The sequence below is a fragment of the Rhinopithecus bieti genome, unplaced genomic scaffold (genome assembly GCF_001698545.2).
Source record: "Rhinopithecus bieti isolate Rb0 unplaced genomic scaffold, ASM169854v2 scaffold_11938, whole genome shotgun sequence".
NCBI lineage: Eukaryota > Metazoa > Chordata > Mammalia > Primates > Cercopithecidae > Rhinopithecus > Rhinopithecus bieti.
This window is the reverse complement of record NW_016806961.1, coordinates 119,320-134,849: the sequence shown is the minus strand read 5'-3', so window position 1 is coordinate 134,849 and position 15,530 is coordinate 119,320. Positions and strand designations below refer to the sequence as shown.

The 15,530-nt window shown below is 48.1% G+C and overlaps 2 protein-coding genes across 5 annotated transcripts in view; both read right to left on the bottom strand.

The window, feature by feature from the left end:
* The window catches only part of GCN1 (GCN1 activator of EIF2AK4), a 69,734-nt gene extending 60,625 nt beyond the window's left edge, over positions 1-9,109 (bottom strand). For all 3 annotated transcript variants that reach the window (XM_017879054.1, XM_017879056.1, XM_017879055.1), the window contains exons 1-2: positions 9,044-9,109; positions 4,679-4,781 (exon numbers count right to left, since the gene is read on the bottom strand). In XM_017879054.1, the coding sequence (XP_017734543.1) occupies positions 4,679-4,781; positions 9,044-9,061 (121 nt within the window). In that variant the 5' untranslated portion in view covers positions 9,062-9,109. The remainder of the gene's footprint in view (positions 1-4,678; positions 4,782-9,043) is intronic.
* A 1,956-nt stretch (positions 9,110-11,065) lies between these two features.
* On the bottom strand, positions 11,066-15,208 carry RPLP0 (ribosomal protein lateral stalk subunit P0). Of its 2 annotated transcripts, none has more exons than XM_017879052.1 (8): positions 15,142-15,208; positions 14,786-14,887; positions 13,359-13,534; positions 13,167-13,254; positions 12,904-13,050; positions 12,607-12,792; positions 11,683-11,823; positions 11,066-11,304 (listed from the first exon to the last, which is right to left on the bottom strand). In XM_017879052.1, the coding sequence occupies exons 2-8, from the start codon at positions 14,837-14,839 to the stop codon at positions 11,140-11,142; spliced, it is 957 nt and encodes a 318-aa protein (XP_017734541.1). In that variant the 5' UTR covers positions 14,840-14,887; positions 15,142-15,208; the 3' UTR covers positions 11,066-11,139. The 2 variants fall into 2 exon arrangements, with proteins under 2 accessions (XP_017734541.1, XP_017734542.1); XM_017879053.1 differs by having other exon boundaries at positions 15,138-15,191.
* Between the last annotated feature and the right edge of the window lie 322 nt (positions 15,209-15,530).

The following is a 15,530-nucleotide window of genomic DNA, read 5'->3' as shown; positions in this document are numbered from 1 at the left end:
CCCCCCCCCCCCCCCCGCCGCTTTTATTTTTCAGACAGAGTATCGCTCTACCGCCCCGGCTGGAGTGCAGTGCTGCGATCTCGGCTCACTGCAACCTCGCCTCCCAGGTTCAAGCAATTCTCCTGCCTCAGTCTCCCGAGCGACTACAAGTGCACACCACGACGCCCAGTTAATTTTTGTATTTTTAGTAGAGACAGGGTTTCACCATGTTGGCAGTGCTGGTCTCAAACTTCTGACCTCGTGATTCGCCCGCCTCAGCCTCCCAAAGCGCTAGGATTACAGGTGTGAGCCACGACGTCCAGATCAAGCCCATTTTTAAATGAAGAAACCAAGTAACAGGAAATCAAGCCAGCCAGTCAGAGTGAAACAGATACACCCTAACTCGAGTGAAACAGATACACTCTAACTCTGGGTAGAAAGAGTTCAACTCTTGGTTGAACAACAGTGTTCAATATGGCTGGGCACAGTGGCTCACGCCTGCAATCCCAACACTTTGGGAGGCCAAGGTGGGAGGATAACTTGAGGCCAAGAGTTTGAGACCAGCCTGGCCAACACGGCGAAACGCAGTTTCTCCTAAAAATACAAAAATTACCTGGGCATGGTGGCACACGCCTGTAATCCCAGTTACTCAGGAGACTGAAGAAGGAGAATCGCTTGAACCCAGGAGGTGGAGGCTGCAGTGAGCAGAGATGGTGCCACTGCACTCCAGGCTGGGAGACAGAGCGAGACCCCATCTAAAAAAAAAAAAAAAAAAAAAAGAGTGCTCAATAATGTTGGAAAGTTAACCTGTGACAAGTACTGCATGCCACAGTGAAGCATGCAAACAAAAGGGAGAAGCTTCTGAGGAGGAGGAAATTTAACCTGCAGTGTAAGACGGACTTATACTGGGTGTAGGAGAAACCTGAGAGCAGGAGGTCCATACCATTCCTCACACTTCAGGCACCTGAACGATGGAAGAGAAATGAAGGAGGTACAGGGATGCAGTTTCCCCAGGGATCTGACTACTGCATTGGTCCATGTGATTTGGGGCTATTTCACTAACTGGATAAAAGAACGACTGGGGCCAGAAACAGGTTGTGGCTAAGACAATGACAGTAACAACAGCTAACGTACACTGTGAGTTTAGCATACCCAGACAATGCATTACATTTACTCCAACCTATCAGTGAAGTACTACTGTCATCTCCACGTTTAAAGAAAAAAAAAAAAACAGGCTCAGAGAGGTGAAGTAACTTGAAGCAGGTCACAGAACCTCTAAGTGGCACAGCCTGTCTGAGCCCTTCATCACTGACTGCTGCACTAGAGGCCTGTGACCGGAAAGATTGGTATCACATGGCTGTCTTTTCTAACTAGGGAGCTCTGCTGGGAAAGTGACCAGAAAAACCTTTGAGGATTCCATAAAACTCATACATTGAAGCATTAACACACAAGAGAATCTCTGAGATGCTCACAAACAGCAAGTTTACAAGCTTGGGTATCTTACTAGGCATAAGTAGGTCAGAAGCAGCAAATGAGAAGCTGGGTGAAGGTGGTACAAATAGGAAGTAACAGTGGACAGAAAGGGAGGCCCAATTTACATGACCATGATTTTCTTTCTCTTTTTTTCGAAACAGAGTTTTGCTCTTGTCGCCCAGGCTGTAGTGCAATGGCACAATCTCAGCTCACTGCAACCTCCGCCTCCCAGGTTCAAGCAATTCTCCTGCCTCAGCCTCCCGAAGTAACTGGGATTACAGATGCCCACCACCACGCCCAGCTAATTTTTTTGTATTTTTAGTTGAGATGGGGTTTTCCCATGTTGGCCAGGCTGGTCTTAAACTCCTGACCTCAGGTGATCCATCCTCCTTGGCCTCCTAAAGTGCTGGGATTATAGGTGTGAGCTACCCAGCAATGGCCATGATTTTCAAACTTCAGTAAACATAGGAGTCACCTAAAGGAGTTGTTAAAACACAAATACTGGGTTCTGTGCTCAACCTTTTATTTATTTATTTATTTATTTATTTTGACACAGGGTCTCGCTTTGTCACCCAGGCTGGAAAGCAGTGGCACAATCATGGACCACTACAGCCTCAACCTCCCAGGCTCAAGCGATCCTCCTACCTCTCAACCTCCCAAGTAGCTGGCATTACAGCACCTCCAGGATTTCTGATTTGAGTTGCTCCAATGGAGCTGAGAATTTTTATCTCTAACAAGTTCCGAGATGATGCTGATGTTGCCTGTCCAGGAACCACACTTTGAGAGCCAATGCTATACAGTAAAAACAAACACACCAAAAGAAATGAAAAAAAAAAAAACCCTAGAATTTATTGAGTGAAGGTAAAATGGTCTTACTCTAATAAGTCATAGAGCTATCCCTTGGTTATGGTGCAGATCAGGATAATCAGATATACTTAGCATTCCCCAAAATGAGTTCCCCGGACCCTGAACAGATTTTCAGCAAAAAAGAGGTTCAAAGAAAACATTGGATTCAAGGAAGCTTAATAAAATGAAAACACGCTGTTGTGAATATTCCAAGAGGGCATCAAAAACATGACCTCTAGGCTGGGCGCGGTGCCTCACGCCTGTAATCCCAGCACTTTGGGAGGCCGGGGCGGGTGGATCACCTGAGGTCAGGAGTTCGAGACCAGCCTGGCCAACACTGTGAAACCCCGTCTCTACTAAAAATACAAGTATTAGCTGGCCATGGTGGCAGGTGCCTGTAATCCCAACTACTCAGGAGGCTGAGGCAGGAGAATCACTTGAACCCAGGAGGCAGAGGTTGCAGTGAGCCGAAGCTGCGCCACAGCACTCCAGGCTGGGTGACAGAGCGAGATTCTGTCTCACCAAAAAAAAAAAAAAAAAAACCTCTCCCAACTTATTTGATCTTGGAATCCTTTATTGGACAATCACCTACTACCATGTTGCTGAATTCCATGGAACACAGATTGGGAAAAATGATATCCCAAGTCATAAACGAAATGTTTTTGGTCAGGGGCGGTGGCTCACGCCTGTAATCCCAGCACTTCAGGAGGCCGGGGTGGGCAGATCACAAGGTCAGGAGATCGAGACCATCCTGGCCAACACAGTGAAACCCCATCTCTACTAAAAATACAAAAAATTAGCGGGTGCCTGTAGTCCCAGCTACTCAGGAGGCTGAGGCAGAATGGCGTGAACCCGGGAGGCAGAGCTTGCAGTGAGCCGAGATCGTGCCACTGCACTCAAGCCTGGGCGACAGAGTGAGACTGACTCAAAAAAAAAAAAAATTGTTGTACTCAGTATATTACCTGAGAAAGATTTTAGCTATCTTTTTAAAATATTTCCAATGAAAATGGTTAAAAGTGTAAATAGCTTTCACACCTGAATGGATAAACTCTCCACTAACCCAAAAGTTTTAACTGTTTCAATTCACATTATAGCAAGCAAATAAAGTAAACGCAGAAGTTGTGCAGGAAGAGGGGAAGAAGACCATGGTTCTTTTTTTTTTTGAGACGGAGTCTTGCTGTCACCCAGGCTGGAGTGCAGTAGCACGATCTCAGCTCACTGCAACCCCCATTGCCTCCCAGGTTCAAGCAATTCTCCTGCCTCAGCCTCCCGAGTAGCTGGGATTACAGATGCGTGCCACCATGCCCAGCTAATTTTTGTGTTCTTAGTAGAGATGGAGTTTCACCATGTTGGTCAGGCTGGTCTCAAACTCCTGGATTCGTGATCCACCCGCCTCAGCTCCCAAAGTGTTGGGATTACAGGCGTGACCCACTGTACCTGGGTTTTTTTTTTTTTTTTTTTGAGACGGAGTCTCACTCTGTTGCCCAGGCTGGAGTGCGGTGGCACAATCTCGGCTCACTGCCACCTCCACCTCCTGGGTTCAAGCAATTCTCCTGCCTCAGCCTCCCGAGTAGCTGGGATTACAGGCGCACACCACCACACCTGGCTAATTTTTGTATTTTTTTTTTTAGTAGAGACGGGGTTTCACCATGTTGGCCAGGCTGGTCTCGAACTCCTGACATTGTGATCTGCCCACCTCAGCCTCCCAAAGTGCTAGGATTGCAGGCATGAGCCACCGCGCCTGGCCAAGGCCATGGTTCTAAAGAAACTATTTCAGTTGGGCCCAGCAGCTCATGCCTGAAATCCCAGCATCTTGAGAGGCCGAGGCAGGGGGATCACTTGAGGTCAGAAGTTCAGGACCAGCCTGGCCAACATGGTGAAACCCCATCTCTATTAAAAATACGAAAATTAGCTGGGTGTGGTGGCACACACCTGTAATCCCAGCTACGGGGGAGGGTGAAGCATGAGAATCACCTGAACCAGCAAGGTAGAGGTTGTAGTGAGCCGAGAGCATGCCACTGCACTCCAGCCTGGGCAACATCATGAGACTCTGTCTTGAAAAAAACAAAAAGAAAAAAAAAAAAACCACGCAATTTATTTTCTATATGGAACACTGTCATTCGAGACCAGCCTGGCCAACATAGTGAAATCCCATCTCTACTAAAAATACAAAAATTAGCCAGGTGTGGTGGTGGGGCACCTGTAATCCCAGCTACTCGGGAGGCTGAGGGCAGGAGAATCGCTTGAACCCAGGAGGTGGAGGTTGCAGTGAGCTGAGATCGTGCCACTGCACTTCAGCCAGGGCGACAGTGCGGGACTCTCTCTCAAAAAGAAGAAAAAAAAGAATATTGTCCAGGGTACATGGATGACAAATAAATACCTTTTCCAGCAACACACTTCCCAAGTTCACTGAGGATTTCTCTCCGTTCCTTTACACTGGCTGTTGTCACCTTCCCTGCAAAACGCTTTAGTGTCTCGGAAACCTGTGAAGGCCAAGCGACAGAGAAAATTTCACCAGTCAGACTATAAAACAATGTTTGTGTTGAGGGGTGGGTGTAGAATTTGGGGATCTCTCTAACCTGGGGTTTCTCAACCTCTCCACTCAGACATTTTGGGCCACGTAATTCTTGCTGTGGGGGGCCGTGTTTTTAGCAGCATTCCAGGTCTCTACCCACTCAATGTCAGTAGCAGCCCACCTCCCCAACCCGCCCCAGTTGTGACACTGTCAAATGTCTCCTGGGAGGCAAAATCACTCCCACTTGAGATGTACTGCTTTAATTCAACTAGTCAACAACTCAATATACCTTACTTAAACTTGGGCAATAAGAGGAAAGGCAAAGACCTCTGAACAGAAAATATCCCTTCAGAACTACCCAAAATCTAGCAAGGGCCTAGTACATGCCAAGCATGTTCCCTTTACATTATCTCACTTTAACCTCCCCATAATGGGAATGTCAGCATCCTGGCAATTCGCTGGCAGAGGATAAGCACACTGGCTAAAACGTGAAAGGTTAGGAGATTGGATCCCAGCTCTGCCTTTTACTAGCTGTGGAAACCTAGTCAAATAATGTCACTCCCCCTATCTTTAGTTTTTTCATCTACAAGATGCGGACAATAGCAGTTACCTCATATGACTGTTACGGAGATTAAATGAGATTGTGTATAAGGGGCGTCTACTCTCATCCCAAGCATAAAGTTGGCTACTACTACCAATAAGCCTGCAATGGAGGCATCAGTATCCCCACTTTACAGGCAATGAAGAAACCATCTCCAAGAGAGATGGTTAGAGGAAGTCACTGCTCAGAGTGGAGTTGAGAGCCATAGCACCTGCGTTTTTGAAACTAACCTTGAAACCAAACAGGTCTATAAACTGATGCTAACAAATCTTTAGCTTTCAACAGTCATTGAGTTACCACAGATGCAGTCCCCAGCGTAGGGACACAAGCATAAGACCCAGTGACTGGGGGCAGTTTGCAAACATCCCTGAAAATCTGCTCCTAAGGAATACTCTACAAGCTACCAAGTGGGCAGGTTGTGGATTCACAAGCCGTAGAGCAGGGCATGATAAGGCTCATGTAACTTAATAAAGTGGGGTCATCATCTTTTTCTTTTGAGGGTATTTCACAGGCAGGCCTTATTAGTAGCATAAGAGGCAAGTGTACACGCAGAAACGAAACAATGCTGAGTTTTTCATGCTTAAATCCCTGCCATAATTCTATTGGCAACGTCCAAAACTGTCTTCTACGTAAATGATGTATTGTTTTAACTTTAAAATGTCTTTTGTTTTTGGCTGGGTGTGGTGGCTCACGTTTGTAATCCCAGCACTTTGGGAGGCCGAGGTGGGCAGATCACGAGGTCAAGAGATTGAGACCATCCTGGCTAACACGGTGAAACCCCGTCTCTACTAAAAATAAAAAAATTAGCCAGGCGTGGTGGCGGGCACCTGTAGTCCCAGCTACTCAAGAGGCTGAGGCAGGAGAATGGTGTGAACCCGGGAGGCGGAGGTTGCAGTGAGCCAAGATCACACCACTGCACCCCAGACTAGGCGAACAGAGCAAGACTCCGTCTCAAAAAAAAAAAAAAAAAAAAAAAAATATTTTGTTTTTATAGTCTTAGATGCACATAGAGTCAAAACCAAAAAGTTCTGAGAGGTCTGCCATAAAAACCAGTCCCTTGCCCTCACTCTGCACGGACAACCCTTAGGTTGATCTGGTGGGTATTTGGGTAGTTACCTCCATATATCTAAGTATCTCTAACTAAGGAGGTAACTTGCGCGTGCTTCTTGGTTTTTCAGTTTTGCTGCCTTTCCACCACAGCTCCCTTTCCTGCTCCAACCCCATCGCACACTCTCCCCATTTCCCCAGTGGAAATCCCCTGTTTCATAATATAGGCTAGGTAAGTAGTCAGTGATTACATTATATGTAAAGGGCATTCAACATCCATTTAATAAACTCTTATTCTTCCCAGCTTTTTTATGCCCCTGGTGTTAATAATTACCCTTTCCCACCATGCTTCAGTTTGACTTTTTTTTTTATCTGTTCTTATAAATAATTAAACCCCAAGCTTTTTGCCATTTGTCTAAATCTCAGTACATTTAGTCAGATCAGGTATTCCATCAAATTCCACCTTCCTAAGGAAATCTCTCCCAGTTTTCTGACCTGCCCCACTTAGGCATGTGATCCTCTACAGCTGGGGCACAGTTTATCACCCTGAACATGTACTTTCTTGTGTTTAGGTGAAGCACATCCTCCATTTTGTAAACTCCTTGCAAGTATGAAAATGTTCTGGCCAAATATAGAATTCTAGGTTGAAATCATTTTCCTTTAGAATACTGAAGACAACGCCAGGCACAGTGGCTCACGCCTGTAATCCCAGCACTTTGGGAGGCCGAGGCAGGAGGATTGCTTGAGGTCAGAACTTTGAGACCAGCCCGCCCAACATGGTGAAACCCTGTCTCTACAAAAACTACAAAAATTAGCCGGGTGTGGTGGCGCATGCCTGTAATCCCAGCTACTTGGGAAGCTGAGGCAGGAGAATTGTTTGAACCTGGGAGGCGGAGGTTGCAGTGAGTTGAGATTGTGCCATTACACTCCAGAGAGGAGTTCCGTCTCAAAAAACAAAATAAAATAATCTCAGGCCGGGTACGGTGACTCGCCTGTAATCCCAGCACTTCGGGAGGTCAAGGCGGGAGGATCACCTGAGGTCAGGAGATCGAGACCAGCCTGGCCAACATGGAGAAACCCCCTCTACTAAAAATACAAAAATTATAAAATACAGAAATATTATCATGCATCACCCAATGCAGTAGCCACTGGCTACATGCGGCTAACTGTGCACTGAAATGTGGCTGGTCCAAGTGAAGAACTAAATTTTTTTTTTTTTTTGAGACAGAGTCCCGCTCTTGTTGCTCAGGCTGGAGCGCAGTGGCGCAATCTCAGCTTCCTACAACCTCTGCCTCTCGGTTCAAGTGATTCTCATGCCTCAGCCTCCTCAGTAGCTGGAATTACAGACATGCACCACCACACCCGGTTAATTTTTGCATTTTTAGTAGAGACAGGGTTTTGCCATGTTGGTCAGGCTGGTCTCAAACTCCTGACCTCAAGTGATCCACCCACCTCAGCCTCCAAAAGTGCTGGGATTACAGGGTGAGCCACGATGCCCAGCCAAAAACTGAATTTTTTTTATTTCATTTAATTTTAACAAACTTAAGTAGCCACGTGGCTGCCATACTGGACATTGCAGCTCTAGAGAAAATTCTTCCTCAAGTGAGTATCAATGTTAAACATTCAGCATGTATTCCCCTAACCCGCTCATACTAAGCTTTTCTTTCTAGGATTCAGTACAACATAATTTGAACATCAGCCACCTGCATACCAGAGTCTCAATAAATGTCTTTTTGAATGTTCAAGTTAAGTGGTCATTTTCTGGGCCTACTCATAAAAATCAATCCCATCACCCTGGAGACCCCAAATCAGCCCAGCTGTCCTTTACACACCTGTTTTTCCCCTGCCCCATAACAATGTCTTTTCACTTTAAACATAACCACAACTGGGTGGAGGAAAAGGTTTTCCCAAGTCCTTCCTGAATTACAAAGTACCCACCGGTAACACTCAAGGGTGACAAGACTGTTCCTGGGCAGGACACAGTTCTTTTCACTAACCCTGCATCTGATAACAACCAACATATATCAAGCCCTATTTTATCTCACTGAAACTTCACAACAACCTTTTAAGGTAAGTATTGTTTTAACCTCATTTTATAGATGAAAAGGCAGACTTGGTGGGGTTAAGTTACTTGTTTTGCATGTCACAGAAATCGACGAGCAGGAACTCAAGCCCAAATCTGTATGAATCCAAAGTCTACACTCAAAGAACATCTGCCGAATACAAAGTTTAACGAAGACTTGGCGTTGGCCCGGGGCTCACAGCCGGAGGGGTTTGGAGAGAAGTAGAGGCTCGGTAAAGTGAACTTTTGCAACTCCGGGGTCGGGCAAAGGCCCCGCCAAGCTCCAGCTGCCGAAGTCGTGGCGGGAGCCCCGGACTCCTCGAGCCCGCGGTCTGCCTGCGCCGCCCCGGCCGGGCCAAGCCCGCAGCCGTGAGAGTCCGGCCTGAGACGGCCCCAAGACTACGCCCTCCACAGCCACCACCCCCAGCGCCCCTAAGCCGAGGAGTTAGAGCGGCCCCACCCGACGGCCACCGTCCGCACCAGTCCCTCGACCCGTTGGCCCCGCAGCCGCCCGCCTCACCTGCGTGTCCGCCGCCATCCTGCCGGGGCTGACTCCGGAACCGCTTCCGGAGCGCTTCCGGGTCACAGCGAGGCCCACGCGGCAGGGTGAGGCCGAGAGGCAGCTGGGGCAGGGCCCCGGGCTTGGCGCCACCGGGCGGGACGGCGGCCGCTGCAGCCCGGGCAGCCGGATCACGGGCTTGAAGTTGGCCCGCGCCGGAGCCACAAGGCCTCCTCCCCAGGGCCCTCTCTTCAGCCCCAGGCGCCTCGTGGGAGACTAGCGCTTGTAACGTGGTGAGCCCGCGGTGTAACGCTATGAGCCCGCCTTGCAGCACCTGACCCACTTCCAGCCCGCAGGGCCAGCCTTACGTGGGCCTTTCCTGAGTGATGACTGCATTCTTAAGAAAAACAAGTGTTGCTTCCTAGATAGCAGGAACTAAAAACTAGGTAAAAGAGTCAGCGAACTAGTCTTTTGTCCTCAGTTTGTAGTTCAGTTGAGGGATGACTTGTACAGGGTTAGCAAACATGGGTAGATAAGGAGATTGGGGAAGGTTCAGAACTGAAGGAGGCCCCTGCCCTGGGGAAATGCTGGATGCCCCAGGCTGGGAGTTTTGAAGGCCACTAGGCAGGAGGCTACTTGCAGATGTGGCTGCAATTTAGAGAATAGGGTCCCCACAGCTTAGTTGTCAGCCCTGTTAGCAGTGACTTTCAAACCTTTGACACAGACCTAGTTAGAATGAACATACCATGTTCCGGCAGATCTGTAAGTGAAATACAGGAATCACAACAAAGCACCTGTTCTCAGCAGATGCTTTCTCTTTAAATACTGGGGCCAAGCATGGTGGCACACGCCTGTAATCCCAGCACTTTGGTAGGCTGAAGTGGGTGGATCAACCTGATGTCAGGATTTCCTGCCCAGCCTCGTCAACATGACGAAACACTGTCTCTACAAAAAATACCAAAAAAAAAAAAAAAAAGGCCGGGTGCAGTGGCTCATGCTTGTAATCCCAGCACTTTGGGAGGCCAAGGCAGGCGGATCACGAGATCAGGAGTTCAAGACCAGCCTGGCCAGCACAGTGAAACCCCGTCTCTACTAAAAACACAAAAATTAGCCAGGTGTGATGGCACATGCCTGTAGTCCTAGCTACTTGGGAGGCTGAGGTGGGAGAACAGCTTGAACCCAGGAGGCAGAGGTTGCAGTGAGCTGAGACCGCCATTGTGCTCCAGCCTGGGTGACAGTGAGACTCCGTCTCAAAAAAAAAACCAAAAAAAAAAAAAAAAAAATTTGCCAGGTATGGTGGCAGCTGCCTGTAATTCCAGCTTCTTGGGAGGCTGAGGCAAGAGAATCACTTGAACCCGGGAGGCGGAGGTTGCAGTGAGCGAAGACCAAGCCACTGCACCTGTCTGGGCAACAGGGTGAGACTGTCTCAAAAATACAAACTGTTCACCACCTTCTAATGAGTTGGAGCACCACCCAGCTTGAAAAACTGCTCTATGGGACTGGCCCTAGCATCCACCACGTGCCTATCTCAGCTGACACTAAACCTACTCTACTGCAGTGGCCATGGAAATAATAATTCTAGTGTAATAGTTACAACTGTGTCTAGAAAACCATACAGGATGTTTGACTGGTAGCTTCTTTTAGATACAAAGAGGTTACCCAAACATCAACACCTAAATATAAAGCTCTCTAGTTTCACCATGGCTTTGGTTGCTAGCATATGGCACTATAAAGCCTCAAAATTAAGGGCCAGGCACACGGTGGCTGACGCCGATAATCCTAGCACTTTGGGAGGCTGAGGTAGGAGGATTCCTTGAAGCCAGGAATGAGACCAGCTTGTGCAACATCTCTACAAAATTAGTAGCTGAGCGTCATGGTGTGTGCCTGTAGTCCCAGCTACTTGGGAGGCTGAGAGAGGAGGATCCCCTTGACCCCAAGAGTTCGAGGGTGCAGTGAGTTGTAGTTACACCACCGCACTCCAGCCTGGGCAACAGCCAGACCCTGTATAAAAAGGGAAAAAAAATACAAAATTAAGAGTCCAGAGACCTTTTAAAGAAGTAAGCCTTTATTTCCTTGTTTTGCAAATAAAGCTGGCTAAGTTGGTTGCTTTTTGGTGATTAGTCAAAGAGACCAAATCCCATATCCTCGTCCGACTCCTCCGACTCTTCCTTGGCTTCAACCTTAGCTGGGGCTGCAGCAGCAGCAGCAGGAGCAGCTGTGGTGGCAGCGGCCACAGGGGCAGCAGCCACAAAGGCAGATGGATCAGCCAAGAAGGCCTTGACCTGAAGGGGGAAGGGAGAAGTGGTCAAAATGGTCATCCACACTCTGCTACTACCCACCCTCCTGCCATGGTAGAGTTTAAGGAGCAACGATATCACAGTCAGTGTGAAGCCTTGCCTGTCAGAAGTGGCCCAAGCAGGACAGCTTGGGTATGGCCTAGTGAGGGGTGGTTCCTAAGGCCCAGCTCTTGCCCATTAACCCCCTTTGGGTCTCTTGTCATTTCTCAAGTGAGAAACGCCTTCCCTGCCCCCCAACCTCTCAAATATCCTCACAAAATTATCTGCTATATAAAATACAACTGTAAAGGCACTTTAGGCCACCATTTGTCACCCTAATTTGTCACAGTCAGGCCCACTGTGGTCCCGGTGGGATCCTTTTACCTTTTCAGCAAGTGGGAAGGTGTAATCCGTCTCCACAGACAAGGCCAGGACTCGTTTGTACCCGTTGATAATAGAATGGGGTACTGATGCAACAGTTGGGTAGCCAATCTGCAGACAGACACTGGCAACATTGCGGACACCCTGGGGGAGGGAGATTTCATTTTACGTGAGATTCCCTACAGGAAAGGAAGTCCAAGTAAAGCCTAATAAAGAGAACTCTTGGCAGACAATAATTGCCAGGTTGGCAGCTCAGTCTCGAGAGGCCACTTCATCTCATACCAATTCAGACCCATCAAATGAATTTTGCCCTTATTCCAAACCCAGGTGTTCTGTATACCATTATTGATGGCATTTACTTCCAAAGCCACTACCATCGTGAAAAGCATAAATGACTAACATAGCCATTGAGTTCCATGAACGAAAAATGTTCAACTATTTCCAGATGTGAATTTCATTCACTAGTCAAACTTTGAACAAGTAAATGAAGCTATCTCAGAGTAGCTAATAATATCTAATTATATACATTAATTTCAATTTATCGTTTATCCAAGAAAAGACATTTTCTATCACTATTATTCATTATTTAAAGGGCATTTTTTTTTTAGACAGAGTCTCACTCTGTCCCTCAGGCTGGAGTGCAGTGGCACCATGTCGGCTTACCGCAACCTCTGCCTCTTAAAGGGCATTTTGATGGCAAAATTTGACAGTCTTATTCCTGGCCCTAGAATAACAGCCCAGTACTGTTCTAAGACTTTACATCCATTAATTCATTAACTCCTTCAACAATCTTATGTTGTTATTGACATTTTACAGATGAGGCAGGTAGACAGATGAAAACACAGTCCTTGGTTACAGGGACTCAGTCTGACCCTTGTCATGCTCTCAACCATCAGTGTAAGAGGGGGCAAGGCTGAGAGCATGTACCTCCAGGAAGCGAGAATGCAGAGTTTCCTCTGTGATGTCAAGCACTTCAGGATTGTAGATGCTGCCATTGTCGAACACCTGCTGGATGACCAGCCCAAAGGAGAAGGGGGAGATGTTGAGCATGTTCAGCAGCGTGGCTTCGCTGGCTCCCACTTTGTCTCCAGTCTTGATCAGCTGCACATCACTCTGAACAAGGTAACAGTGGGGCAGTAAACACCTGGACAACCAACAGACCCATGGCCACTAAAAGCAGCCCCCCATTTGCCTGGTTAGCACAGGCAAACCAGGTCCACTCACCAGGATTTCAATGGTGCCCCTGGAGATTTTAGTGGTGATACCTAAAGCCTGGAAAAAGGAGGTCTTTTCGGGCCCGAGTCCAGTGTTCTGGGCTGGCACAGTGACTTCACATGGAGCAATGGCACCAGCACGGGCAGCAGCTGGCACCTGATAAAGACAACAAACAGTGAGAAAAGCCTCTCCACTCATACAACCTGAGAATGGTCCATTGTGCTTTAAGGAGCACTACAAAATCTCTTTAGCCAACTCAGTTGTCCCCTTACCTTATTGGCCAGCAACATGTCCCTGATCTCAGTGAGGTCCTCCTTAGTGAACACAAAGCCCACATTCCCCCGGATATGAGGCAGCAGTCTGCAAAGAGAAGTTTACGGGAGACAATCACCTTTCAGCACCATTCTCCAGGAAGAGGGAGACGGGCACTGGGGAGGGAGGACAAAACTGCCAGTGGAACTGACTTCTCCAGAGCTGGGTTGTTTTCCAGGTGCCCTCGGATGGCCTTGCGCATCATGGTGTTCTTGCCCATCAGCACCACGGCCTTCCCTCGAAGGGACATGCGGATCTGCTGCATCTGCTTGGAGCCCACATTGTCTGCTCCCACGATGAAACATTTTGGATAATCATCCAATAGTTGCTACAAAAAACAAGCCAGAGGAGCCAAGTTTAACAGGAAGAAAGAGGGAAAAAAATGCCAGGAGAAACTGAACCCCACAATTTGTTTCCATCTCACTCCCTTTCTTCTAAGCTTTTGAAGTCAGAGGGAGAGTGGGAGCTACGTTGTAACACTGCCAAACTGGATGACTGGTTTGCTGGGTATGAATGCTGAAAATCAGGTTTCTACATTCGATCAAGGAGTTTTCCTTTTATTTTTTACTTATTTATTTTTTTTATTTTCCCAATTACGAGGCAGGTTTCCGATTCACTAAAATGGTTATCAGGGTAAAAAAAGGAATGTTCCAAATAAGCTGGTCAAGAGGGCTAGACTCACAGCATTCAAAGCACAATGTTAAGCAAATAGAGCAACATTATTACTTGTTAAAAGAAATCTAGGTGTGTATATCCGGATTGTTGTACAATTCTTTTGAGTTTTGTGTCTGAAAACCTTTTAAGTGTGGGAAAATGTAATACAAACTATGCTCTACAATGCTGCCTAATTGCTTAAGCGCAGTACAGTCAGCGTTTCTGGGCAAGGAAGACCCACCTCAAAGGCCATCCAAAAGTCACTGGACACTTAAGTTTCTTAACTGACAGGTCCTAAATATGCAACAACTTGCTTCCTTACAATGAGTCATTACTGGCCTCAGACCTTCTCAAAGATGCAGTAAAAGTATAATGTGCAGCCGGGCGCAGTGGCTCACACCTATAATCCTAGCACTTAGGGAGACTGAAGCGGGCAGACCATGAGATCAAGAGATCGAGACCATCCTGGCCAACGTGGTGAATCCCCGTCTCTACTGAAAACACAAAAATTAGCTGGGTGTGGTGGCGCGCCCCTGTCGTCCCAGCTACTTGGGAGGCTGAAGCAGGAGAATCGCTTGAACCTGGGAGGCGGAGGTTACAGTGAGCCAAGATCAAGCCACTGCACTCCAGCCTGGACACGTCGAGACTCGGTTAAAAAAACACAAAATAAAGGTATAACGTGTGCTCTTTTGGAAGCCAGACCTGGATATGAATGCTGTCATCTTAGGAGCCACTTAACTTCCCTGAGCCTGTTTATCTACAACAGAAGGGACCTATCTCAGGAAATCGTTAACTAAACAGGATTTTCCCGAAAATGGCCTAATTCGGTAGCCGGTACTCAATAGACCCTCAGCACATAGCAGCTGACTGTCCCTATTTGCGCTGGGGCAACATGAAGGGCAGAGGCGACCCACCCTGCACTTACGATGATCTTAAGGAAGTAGTTGGACTTCCAGGTCGCCCTGTCTTCCCTGGGCATCACGGCGGTGCGTCAGGGATTGCCACGCAGGGTTTAAAGACGATGTCACTGAGGAGAGATAGGGAGCTCAGGCCTGGTCACCCCGACACCCAGCCCCCGGTCCTGGGCCTACGAGGAGCAAGACACGCGCAACCGCCCGCCGGCTCTGCCTGGGGCAGCCGCCGCCACCTCGGGGAGTGCAAGCCGCCACCGAGGCCCCAGGCGGAACAGGATAAGACTCCATGTTCCCAAAAGCCCCCAAAGACCCCTCCATGCTTCCCGCTGACGCCCCAGGCGCCGATCTGGCTAGTGCACCAACCTACCACGAGGACGCCTGGCGAAAGAAGGGCCTAGTGCCCGCGCGTGCATTTTATATGCGAACGAAATAGCCAATCAGAAACCGCGGATAGCGCTCCTGTCTATTGGCTGGAGCCATCGCCCGTCCGACAAAGCTGAACGAATACAGGCAACCATTGGATAATATCGCTGCCACTCGAACCAACGGAAAGCCGCCTTTAAGTAGGGTCGTGAAGGAAGGCGCTGCCTAGCGTTGGAGGAGCTTGCTCTGAGCTGCTGCCACCTGCGGGGCTGGAGCTGGAGCTGCGAATTCGGAGTCCCCAGTTCCCTCTGCCACCTGGCGAGCTCGGCAAACTGAAAGGCATGAGATGCAGCTGAGACGTAATTGCACATGCTTAGAAACAGAATGGTCTCT

Bases quoted from the DNA above. Each gene is read 5' to 3' on its own strand.
- RPLP0 (XM_017879052.1), bottom strand. From the start codon at position 14,839: ATGCCCAGGGAAGACAGGGCGACCTGGAAGTCCAACTACTTCCTTAAG. The intron at 13,255-13,358 runs GTCAGTTCCACT...TTCTCTTTGCAG, and splicing joins AACAACCCAGCTCTGGAGAA to ACTGCTGCCTCATATCCGGG. The intron at 13,051-13,166 runs GTAAGGGGACAA...TGTCTTTATCAG, and splicing joins ACATGTTGCTGGCCAATAAG to GTGCCAGCTGCTGCCCGTGC.